The sequence below is a fragment of the Lynx canadensis genome, chromosome E3 (assembly GCF_007474595.2).
Source record: "Lynx canadensis isolate LIC74 chromosome E3, mLynCan4.pri.v2, whole genome shotgun sequence".
NCBI classification, from domain to species: domain Eukaryota; kingdom Metazoa; phylum Chordata; class Mammalia; order Carnivora; family Felidae; genus Lynx; species Lynx canadensis.
The window spans coordinates 10,084,392-10,096,368 of NC_044318.1; the positions used below are offsets into that span (position 1 = coordinate 10,084,392).

The following is an 11,977-nucleotide window of genomic DNA, read 5'->3' on the forward strand; positions in this document are numbered from 1 at the left end:
TTAACGCCGGCTTCCCTTTGGTCTCCAGGGGGCTGCTTCCCCAGCCCGGTCACGTACAGGGTCACGTACAGGGTCACGTACACGGAGTCTGCGCGGCGGTCCCGGCCCACCTGCCTCACCGCTCTCCCAGGAAGGCCCGGGGAAGGCCCATCTTCTCCGCGCCCACTTTGGAACAAGGGCTCAGAGAAACAATACTCAAGAGATGCTCAAGTACGGTCTGAGCGAGGAACTCAGAATTCGCCAGCGCCCGGGCGGCCACATAGTGTCACCCAAACTGCACGCGGGGGGATCTGTCTCCCAGACACAACACCGGAAACCAGTAAAGGCAGACATCAGAAACGAGAGGCCACGGGACACACACACAGGTCCGTGGTTTTGCCTTAATACCGAACACTCTAAAATTACAAGGCACGCTGTCACAGACAGCAGTGACCAGACCCACTGAAATCATTTAAGTCATCGTTCCCTAAAATGTATGAAGAAGCAATTTCAAAGTATTACTTTATTTTTTTAATGTTTGTTTATTTTTGAGAGAGAGAGAGAGAGAGAGAGAGAGAGCGCGCGAACATGAGCGGGGAAGGGGCAGAGACACAGGGAGACACAGAATCTGCAGCAGGCTCCAGGCTCTGAGCCGTCCGCACAGAGCCCGACGCGGGGCTCAAACTCAAGAGCCGTGAGATCATGACCTGAGCCGAAGTTGGGTGCTTACCCGCCTGAGCCCCCAGGCGCCCCTCAAACTATTCCTTTAAACGAGAGCCTCGATCCTTCTCAGAAGGCCGCTCTGCTACCACTGAGCCAGCACACAGAGACTGTGCCACAGCCCACGAACTCTTGGGCTCCATTTCGGAAAAAGTATCACAGCTAAAAAGGTCTTTTAATATCAAATCACAAGAAAAGGGCGAGTAGGATAACCGTTACTAGAATAAGCTTTTATTTTTTATTTTTTTGAGAGAGGGAGGGTGAGCAGGGGGAGGGGCACAGGGAGAGAGAGAGAATCCCAAGCAGGCTCCACCCTCAGGGGGATCACGACCTGAGCTGAAACCAAGAGTCAGATGCTCAACCAACTGAGCCATCCAGGCGCCCCTAGAATAGACTGTGAAATCAGACCTAGATTCTAATCCTAGCTCCTTCGTTTATTCCTGGATGTCACTTTGCTCATTTATTTAGCTTCTCTGAGGCTGAATTTTCGTATCTGTAAAATGCTTTTAACAGGACCTATGCCTCAGGAGGGTATAGTGAAGGTACGGGCACATTAAGCAAGTGGTAACTGCTCAGTAAATTTATTACTACAACGAGCGTGTCAAAGCCCCATAATAATCACAGGAATTTAAGAATGAAATACAAGGCAAATTCACGAGCGAGAAGATCCATGCTGGTTGGAGCACCACCTCTGGGAACACCCTCCTCCCCATCATTAAACAGTGGGGTGCGTGCAGAGAGCACTGAACTAGCAGTTAGCAAATGTGGATTCCAGAACCAACCATGTCATTAAAGCCGCCAGAGACCTTTTGCATTCCCTTAGCATCTCTAGGCTTCAGTTTCTTTATCCATAAACAGGTTATTACTTTATCCAAAGGCAGCTGTATTACTGCTAGGGTCCTGTCTGGCCCTAACATTCCAAGGTCCTATTTATTCAGTCCCTAAAGCAATGCCACATACCAACGTGAGCAGGCTTTCTCAAAGAGTAAAATTCCACGACATTTTCCAAACACCCCTCAAACATACGTCTAGGAGTCATATCCCACCCACTTCAAAAACAACTTGGGGGGGGGCGCCTGGGTGGCTCAGTCAGTCAGGTGTCTGACTTCGACGCAGGTCAGGATCTCACGGTCCCTGGGTTCGAGCCCCGCATCGGGCTCTGTGCTGACCGCTCATAGAGCCTGGAGCCTGCTTTGGATTCTGTGTCTCCCTTTGTCTCTCTGCCCCTGCCCCACTCATGTTCTGTCTGTGTCTCAAAAATAAATAAACATTAAAAAAACCAAAAAACTAGAGGCATACTTAAAATACACACAGTGAAACCATTTCAGACAGCCCAATAAGGTACAAAGAGAAAACAGCTATGCACAACCCAAATCACTACCCAAAGGAGGTGGCCACAGACCGCTTAACAGCACGTTAACCCACCGGAGTTCTACAGCGCCGGTCAAGCAGGCAACACCCCAGTGACATTTAAGGTATGCACTTTGTTTCAAGTGAAGGGACACAATTACCTAGTCGGTATGTCGTCTGGAAGTTGGTGCCACCACTCTTAGGCCAGGCTACTGAAAGATGCTCAGAAAATCCTTACTAAGTGTTCCTGTCACCTTGAAAGTAGCATTACGATGGGGATCTGGTTTAAACCGGAGCAATGAAACAATGAGGTTTCCTTAGAACAAAGCCATTTATGAAAAAAACCAAATACATCCACAGCCCAGCCCTGCTTGGTTAAAATCTGAAAACAAAGACAAAATTTTTAAGCAGCTTTGGTACGAATCAATGATTGCAGCTAAAAAAGGAAGCTAAGGATCTCAGAACTATCAAGAACCTTTGACTAGTGGCCCAATTCTTGCTTCCCAAGGATTTGTTAAGAACTGGGCACGGACCGTGCGATCCGACGTTGACCGGCCCCAAAGACATACCACCAGAGCTGCAGGTCTCGCTGCTGCTTGACATGAAAGCCGCGGCGCGCGGTGGGAAAAGAAAAGTGTCGCTCACGGGGATGAGAGGCACAGCACGGGAATGTGGTCAATGGCATCACAACTGCAGTGTGGTGACCGGTGGAGCTACTCACCGCGAGGGGGACCACAACGCTGTGCACCTGTAACTAGTCACGCCGTGTGTCAACCACCCTTCGATTAATAAAAGGTAACCAATGCTCTACGCCAGCCAATTCCTAACAAACTTAACAGAATACAGAAACACAAGAAAAGGGGACTGTACATGTGAATTACAGCTCAATCCAAAAAACGCCCAGGTATTCACACAGAACACTTAGCAGAAAACAGAGCGTTAGTCTTATGATTAGGGTGACAAGACTGAAATCCTCACACACAGCAATCTAAGAACAGCTCCCCCTCTTAGCTTTGAAAGCCCTCCAACCCGGCTGCACGGCCCTCTTACCACCTTGTGTCTCCCAGGAGAGGAAAATGGGTATTTGATCACTTACTAGGCTCCTTGAGGATCACAACTTAATCATCTTGGCGGCATCCCTTCAAGTGCCTAGGATCATGGGCTAGGCAGTTCCTTAACTGCTACATATATGTATATTTAAGCAAAACAGATTCCCAGCTCCAAACATTCCATTCTAATTCTGCTAACTCACCCCCAAAAGGATACTGAATCTCTTTTTCACTCCTTTCTTTTTCAACCAGGACACTACTATGTTAACACTTTAAGCCATTTTCCTCCCCACTAAACAAAAGCAAGCGAAACGAGGCTTAAAAATCTGTCCTCTACATTTCCCTAACTCACATGACAGATTTTAATTGCTGTCTTTTCACGCAGTACAATTCCAGAAAAGGTGAGAAATAAGCAAAGGACAAAAGAATGCAAAAAGTGATGTACTATCTACGCTACAGAAAACCTGCCCCAAAGAGGGTTTCTTCCCAAACATTCAACAGTTTCAAAAGCTGCTGGGCCCGGCACAGTACTATTGACACCTTACTTGTTCCCTAAACCCCCACGCGCCAGCCAACCCAGCATGTAAAATCATAAAACAAGAGCCCAAATCTGGTAGTCTAGAAATCAGCAAGTCAAGGAAAGAAATAACCAGGTAGATCACTCTGTAGCAAAAGTAACACCCCAGTAACAATACTCTTCCCGGATTTCCTCTGCTTACTAGATGCCATTTACTAGCCCATCAAAGCCTAAAAAAGCCTTAACATTAGAATTGTTATTGAAAGGAAGGCATTTCAGGCTTAAAGAAAAAGAAAAACAGATCATAAGAACCTTATCTATCATCTATCTAAACATATCTATCAGTTTTGACAGGCACTGTTTAACGTAAGAGCTCTTCTGGACGAAACAACTATTACTTTGATTCTGGATCTTCTCCACTCTGGTGGCTCTGAACAGGTCACCTTTGAGAGACTAGGGATTAATGAGCATCCACCAAGTGGTGAGTTTTAGGGGCACTTGGGTGGCTCAGTCAGTTAAGCATCTGACTTCGGCTCAAGTCATGACCTAGAGGTTCAAGGGTTCAAGACCCCACATCGGGCTCTGTGCTGACAGCTCAGAGCCTGAAGCGTGCTTCAGATTCTGTGTCTCCCTCCCTCTCTGCCCCCCCCCCTCACACTGTCTCTCTCTCAAAAAGAAATAAACATTAACAGAAAATTAAAAGGTGAATTTTATGATGAATTAGAGCTCAATCGTTAAAAAGAAGAAAAAAAAAAAAAAGAAAATCCTTCCCCTACAAAAAGATACTCAGTGGGGTGCCCGGGTGGCTCAGGCGGTTAAGCGTCCGACTTCGGTTCAGGTCATGATCTCCCACTCTGAGTTCGAGACCCCCGCTGGGCTCTGTGCTGACAGCTCAGAGCCTGGAGCCTGCTTCAGATTCTGTCTTCCACGCTCTCTGCCCCTCCCCCACACATGCCCTGTCTCTCTCACTCTCAAAAATGAATAAATGTTAAAAAAAAAAAAAAAGATATTGAGTGAAACCCAAACACTACAAAATAGAACATTTCTCTTTAAAATTCCAGTTCCACGACACAACATGCAACATTTTGGAGACAATTCCTCCTCTGAGGGCCTACTGAGGACTGCTGGTTTTGTTCCATACTGTTTTCACCGGCAGAGTTTTGAGAGGTGCTGAGGACGGGTTGGTGGAAAGAACACTACCCCCCCCCCCATTTTACAAGCTCTGGCCCTTCTAAAAGGTCCCAGTGCTATGTATGGTCTGAATACCTGTGCCCCCCCTCCCCCAGCAAATTCCTATGCTGAACTCCCAGTGCCCAATGTGATAGAATTAGGTGGGGCCTTTGGGATGCCCGAGAGGTCATGAGGGTGGAGCCCTCATAAAGGGATTAGTGCTTTTATTTAAAAAAAAAAAAGAAGTCCCAGAGAGCTCTCTTGCCCCTTGTGCAGCATCCACAAACATCAGCGGTTGGCTATCCAGAAGAGGGCTCTCTGACCAGGCCGGAACCCGGATCTCGAACTTGAAGCCCGCAGACCTGACACCAACAGACTTCTGCGGCTTACAAGCCACCCGGTCTGTACTACTTTGTTACAACAGCCCGAATACACCAAGTAACCCTCATCACCACCGCTGAATCTGTTTGTCATTTAACAAAGAAAAGACCGACCTGGGTGCAAAGCGGAACTGTGAGTACATTCTATGGGAGAAAAATGTTAGTTTTAATCCAAGTAACCCCCGTCTTCTACATGTTAATTCATTTCAGGGCCTCCACTTTAAAGGGCATCACTTAGCCAATGCACTTACTTGGATCCGTAGGGAATTAAATGAATTTAATGAACTTAAGTGAATTATACTTAATTACACTTAAATGGGTTCCACTTAATGATTCCTTTGGAAACTTGTATTAAATTTTCAAAGAGACCTAACTAAGGTCAGTACTGAATCCCCAGTTCTGACCTGGGATGGCTAGAAACAGGCATACGTATGAATGAGCCTTCCAGAAAGGTGAATGGCACTTTGGGCAAAAGCATCTTCTTCCTCCTACTCAAGCCACCACAGAAAGTATTTTCAAAAAAAGAGACAAAGGAAGAAAAAATGAACTAGCCTGTTTTTGGGAGAAATGACAGATACCCATTCTACACACATATATTTTACAAGTCAGTCATCCTAGTGCTCTCCCTCTAGACTCTGTTAAGAGTTCTCCCGATATTTAGTCTAAAAACACACCCACCACAAATTTCAGCTATGGCTTTACAACAAAAGAAAACAGACTTACCCTCCTATTTCCTCACTACAAAAAACTTGCAAATTTTATGGCTCCCACTTTGTAAATTTCAATCCAAGGCCTAGTTTCAACTTTTTGCCTGCTTCTTCCAAGCACAGTTCCCTGCTCTGATGGTGGTCTTTTATGGACCTGAATGGGCTGGAACATGTAATCCAACAGTCCCACGGAAGTATGGACCTCAGTTTAGAAAAACCATTCTTGGAGCGCCTGGGTGGCTCAGTAGACTGAGGGTCTGACTTCAGCACAGGTCACAATCTTGTCCATGAGTTCGAGTCCCACATCTGGCTCTGTGCTGACAGTTCAGAGCCTGGAGCCTGCTTCGGATTCTGGGTCTCCCTCTCTCTCTGCCCCTCCCCCGCTCATGCTCTGTCTCTCACTGTCTCAAAAATAAACATTAGGGGCGCCTGGGTGGCGCAGTCGGTTAAGCGTCCGACTTCAGCCAGGTCACGATCTCGCGGTCCGTGAGTTCGAGCCCCACGTCAGGCTCTGGGCTGATGGCTCAGAGCCTGGAGCCTGTTTCCGATTCTGTGTCTCCCTCTCTCTCTGCCCCTCCCCCGTTCCTGCTCTGTCTCTCTCTGTCCCAAAAATAAATAAACGTTGAAAAAAAATTAAAAAAAAAATAATAAACATTAAAAAAAATTATTAAAAAAAAATCCATTCTTTTCTAAATTGACGTCCTATGGAAGATTATGTTTTGACATTAATGGGCATTTTGTAGAAGCAGCTGGTAAAGTCAGTAACACCAAAATAGGTTTCTGATTAAAAAAAAAAAAAAAAGAAAAAACTGACCACAACGTAGGGAGTTTTCCACCAACTTCCCCACACACTTTTACATCTCCAACTTCTAGCAGTGCCACAGAGAAAGGGTTAAGAGTAAGGCTGAAAGTGGCAACTACCAGGAAGAGAAAAGACAGTCCCCAGCATAAGAGGTCACTCAACAATAACCATCATTACTGACCACTGCTCAAGGATGCCTGTCCTCTGACGGCTGATGACTACGTAGTCTGGAAAAGGAGCGCTAGGTGAAGCCAAAGTGGTGGTGGTGGCTCCAGAGGGAGGAGGGAGGGCCAGAAAGAAAAAATGGATGGATAAAAGCAATCTGCACGGTAAAGTATGCGGAAACAAATACGGAGCTGGTAATGAACTAGTTTTGGCAGCCAAAATGGCTTGGTCTAAGCAACAAAATAAAATGAAATAAAGATAATAGTAATAATAAATAGTAATAATGGCTGAATTCCCTTATTCAAAAGGAAAACATCAGCCACTCACACAAATAAATAGCAGTCAATGAAGCAACCCAAATCCAAACTGCGTGCTCACACACACGCTTTGTGAAAGTATTTCTCCAAACTTTCTGCCTCTAAAGACAAAACTATAGCGAAAGCTGCTGAAAAAACTAACTTCGGAGAGCACTTTTATGATGTCCACTTACCTACGACATGCCACAACACAGAACTCTAAAGAGAAATCAACAATCTACTCTCACTGGCAAATTGCTGGGAACCTCGAAGACCCAGTTCCCAACACCCTGGTTAAAGAATTGGAAAGACAATGCACCTTTTCCTTTCTCTCTCTCTTCCAACAGATAGGGACAGTTCCTAAAGTAAGCGCCTTTATATGGTACGCATAGAGTTCACTCATTTCACGCTGCTATACAATCAGCTTCTGAAAGCATGCTGCCCTGAAGCAGAATACAGGAAGGATTTTAAAGACCCGACTCAACTTGAAACCACAGAAACAATGTCTACTAACAATGATGAAAACGGCACATGACAACTATTCCCTTCTAACAAAAGCTCAAGTGTATGAACAGATTCGTTACTGACACGTGAACAGAGAGAAAGAGCGACTTACACCTAGCAGCCTGAATAAGGTATCCGATCGTAACGCAACGAACATTCTAAACGTGTCACTAAAGAGGAAAGTCCGAGCCCCGCTTTGAGAAAAAGGCCACACCAATCAAGGCAGTTGCCTAACACATGAAGGCTTAAGGAACTCTGACTCTGTGACACTTTGTGAACTTTACAGGCTTACAAATGCTGAGGGTGAAAAAGATCTTTGTATTGATAGCCAACAGTTTCTGCCGGATCACAAGACTGCAATGCATCTTGGGATTCCTTCAGGACGGTTCCGTGTCACAGATATTTAAAACGTAATTACTGTCTCAATAATAGAAACCGCAGCAAGAGACGCTCTCTCGCCTCGCCCTAAGGTGAAGCGAGAACCCGAGCATTCGCCCTCCCCAGCTCCTCGGATCTCTCAACGTCCCCCCCGACCCACTCCTGGCCCCATCTGTCCTCACTTCTAGGCCTCGTGGCACTGACCGGCCGCGGGCCACCCCCCCCCCCACTCCGTCCCATACGGTCCCCACTCCCAGCGGGTGACTGCGGCCCCCCGGGGGAGGGGCGGCCCCTGGTCCCGCCGGTGTCCCCTCCGCACGCCGCCCCCGCCCCGCCCGGCTCTCCGCCGCGCCCGGCCCGCGCAGGCCGCCTCCCGGGCCACGGGCCGCCCCACCCAGGGCTGCTCTCGCCCCGGCGCCGCTGTCAGCGCCCCACGTGCCGCCGGGCCCCGCGGGACGCGCCGCCCGAGCCCACCCCACCCCACCCCCGTGCCCATCCCTGGCGGAGGGGGGGGCCCTCCGGACCCAGGCCGGCTGCTCCCGCCCCCGCAGCCCGGCTCCCCCCCGCCCCGCCGCGCGTCCCAGCCCTTTACCCGGAGGACCTCCAGCGCCGCTGCCGGCTCCGTGGTTGGGGGCGGCGGCGCCAGCTGGGGACAGCGGCTGCTGGGTCGGGCCCCGCAGGAAGGACGGCACGAACTCGGCAGCGTGGACGTTGGGCACGAAGGGCTTGGCGTTGACGTTGAGTTGCCGGCTGAAGGCCGCGCTGAGGTGCTCACGCTGGGCCTCGGTCGCCGCCGCCGCCAAGGGGCCGCCGGCGCCACCGCACGGGCCCGGCCCGGGGGCTTCCATGTCCGCTTGGTCCCAGCAGTCGGGCGCCGAGTCGCTGCTGCTGCTGCCGCTGCTGCTCCCGCCGCCGCCGCCGCCGCCGCCGCCACCACTGCCCGGATCCATGATCGGGGGGGCCGTGTGTGTGGTGAAGAGAGGGCGGGAAATGGAGGCGGGGGGCGACGGGCCGGGCAGGAGCAGGCCGCGCTGACCCGGCGAAGCGACGAGGCAGAGGGGCCGGGGGCTAGCGACACAGTCCCCGGCGTCGTCGCGGCGAAGGCTCCGGTCGCAACTCCGCACTCGCGACGACAACGGCGGCACCAGCTCAACCCTCCTCGTGTGTGCGAGCGATCTCCTCCCACCCAACCCCAACCACCTCGGACCGCCTCAGCTCCGGCCCCACGCCGGCGCGGATTGACCCCTCCCCGCCACCCGTACCTTCGCCTCGGTAGTTCCTGGCCCTGTCCGTCCCCGTTTCTGGCTATGAACCACGGCTGCAGACGGAACTACGAGTTCCGGCAGCGCCCGCGCGACCCCGCTGCGGTTTTCCCGTGGGCCGATGGGAGTGGGAGTTCGGGGCTCCGGAGCAACCGGAAGCGACTCCGGCTCCCGGCAGGCAGCGCGGGGAGGCGGAGGTCTGGTCGCAGCCCCGCGGCCCCACCTGTCACCGGGTGGGGGTAGGGGTGAGGGCGAGTCCTTGCCTGACTCTTCAGCCGCGGGGTTGGTCCACGCTGCCCTGCGGGGCACAGGCTGCGGGGAAACGGATAACAGTTCTAACGCGCAAAGCAAAGCTCTCGGCTCCTGGAATCCCCGCCTTCTCGCATCACCGGTTTCTGCGTTCTCTGCCTCCCCAAGTCTCCCTACCTTCTGCTCTTTCTTTCCACCTTCCTTCTCCCCGCCCCCAGCCAGAATCTGCCCTACATTTCGAAGCCGACGCTGCGCGTCTTGCGTTTTATGTATTCATTTGGTGGAAGAGAATAAAACCGTGAGACAGTACAACTTGAACTGCAATGTGGCTCGTAAAGCGCTCGGGCCCAACCTCTGCCCCGGCAGAGGGGATTATTAACTGGAAACTTTGAATGACTCACCGTCTGTTTGACTAGCCATTTAAAGCCTTCACCCAAACTTTTCCATCCCTCCCCTCCTCCCGGCCAAGGGCTTTGCAAATCAAACAGAGGATTGCCATATTCCATGTTGTATCCAGTTGTACCCACCTAGTTAAGATTTTTTCCGGTGCGTCCAGCTTCTTTATGCACCATTAGGTGAAGTGGTTTTCTTCTGAATGATGGGATTTGCTCCAGTATTCCGTAGTGCTTTATTGACTGCCTCTCACTCACCCGGACACTGTGCGTTTAGGTAAACACGGAGGAGGGGAGAAGCAAACCCTTAGGTCAATTACATGAAGTAGGAAAATAACGTTGTTCTGAGTACCTGTTAATTTCCTGTAATTCACCCACGTGGAACCCAAGACTGGGGGGGGGGGGGGACACCTATTGTTGACATTTTTCTCAGAGGAGTCTAGACAGCTTGCAACTAATCTGCCAAAAATTACAGAGTAAAGGCGTAGACGCACACAGAATAAATGATTCTTAACAACCTTAAGTTAAGGTCCCAAATCTAGATCTAGATATGAATTTAAAATTTAAATATCTGTACCTTAAAGATAAAAGAGGATCCAGCCTAATGAGACAGCTCAAAAACAAACCTGTCAGTTACCTTTCAAAACAAATTCTATGCTAAAGTGGTTTGAAATTGTGTTTAATATTAAACTAGCAAATTTTATCAATGCCTTTTTTTTTTCTTTAACTCATAACACTTGGAATATCAACTGCTGTAAATGTAAAGAAACCAGGGACCTCCATTATAACAAGGCTGGCTTTAAGTTATCTTTTAGATCTGTGGTCCATACTGCCTGAAATCTTCTGGACGTTGATTTCTTTTTTCCCCCGGGGCGCCTGGGTGGCGCAGTCGGTTAAGCGTCCGACTTCAGCCAGGTCACGATCTCGCGGTCCGTGAGTTCGAGCCCCGCGTCGGGCTCTGGGCTGACGGCTCAGAGCCTGGAGCCTGTTTCCGATTCTGTGTCTCCTCTCTCTCTGCCCCTCTCCCGTTCATGCTCTGTCTCTCTCTGTTCCAAAAATAAATAAACGTTGATTTCTTTTTTCCCCCACGACAGATGATGTAATCCTCTAACTAATACAAAGTTCAGGTTACAGCCTATTAATATAGTTTTCTGAAGACCTGTTTGAATCTTTCTTAAGAGCATCCCCCTTCGGGGATACCTGGGTGGCTCAGCTGGTTAAGCCTCGGGGTCTTATCTCGGCTCAGGTCTCGATCTCACAATTGGCTCCTGAGACGGAGCCCCACCTCAGGCTTTGCGCGGACAGCATTGGGCCTGCTTGGGATTCTCTTTCTCCCTCTCTCTCTGTCCCCTCACCCACTCACACTTCTGTCTCTCTCTCTTAAAAATAAACTTAAAAAAAAAAAAAAAGCGTGTCCCACTTTAAAGTTGGTATTAAGTGATTGCCCTCAGGTTTACTGAGAAGTTGTTAACAATTGATATAAAAACTCAGACCTTCCTTCTTACAAGGGAGACTTGAATTGCTACTGAGTGAGATAAATATTTTTATTTTCTAGTCACAACAAGAAGAAAATACTGTGTCCAAAATAAATGCCTTCTCCCTCAAGATGGCACTGCCTAACCTACTCCTTTAAAACGTCGACACAAGCGTCTGGCTCAAAGAGTGAACCGTACTGTCCTTCAACCACTTTGTCATTGGCCGCTATAGTTCACCGTGGACCAGCCACAGGGCACCAGAGGACGGGTCCCTCTTAGGTTAGTTCTTCACGCTAATTAAATTAGCAGCGTCTCGGGGCGCCTGGGTGGCGCAGTCGGTTGAGCGTCCGACTTCAGCCGGGTCACGATCTCGCGGTCCGTGAGTTCGAGCCCCGCGTCGGGTTCTGGGCGGACGGCTCGGAGCCTGGAGCCTGTTTCCGATTCTGTGTCTCCCTCTCTCTCTGCCCCTCCCCGTTCATGGTCTGTCTCTCTCTGTCCCAAAAAAATAAATAACGTTGAAAAAAAAAAAAAAAAATGAGGGGCGCCTGGGTGGCGCAGTCGGTTAAGCGTCCGACTTCAGCC

The 11,977-nt window shown here is 49.8% G+C and overlaps 1 protein-coding gene across 1 annotated transcript in view; it reads right to left on the reverse strand.

The window, feature by feature from the left end:
* The window catches only part of GSPT1 (G1 to S phase transition 1), a 38,131-nt gene extending 28,916 nt beyond the window's left edge, over positions 1-9,215 (reverse strand). The window contains exon 1 of the mRNA XM_030300278.1: positions 8,610-9,215. Within this exon, the coding sequence (XP_030156138.1) occupies positions 8,610-8,967 (358 nt within the window). The 5' untranslated portion in view covers positions 8,968-9,215. The remainder of the gene's footprint in view (positions 1-8,609) is intronic.
* Between the last annotated feature and the right edge of the window lie 2,762 nt (positions 9,216-11,977).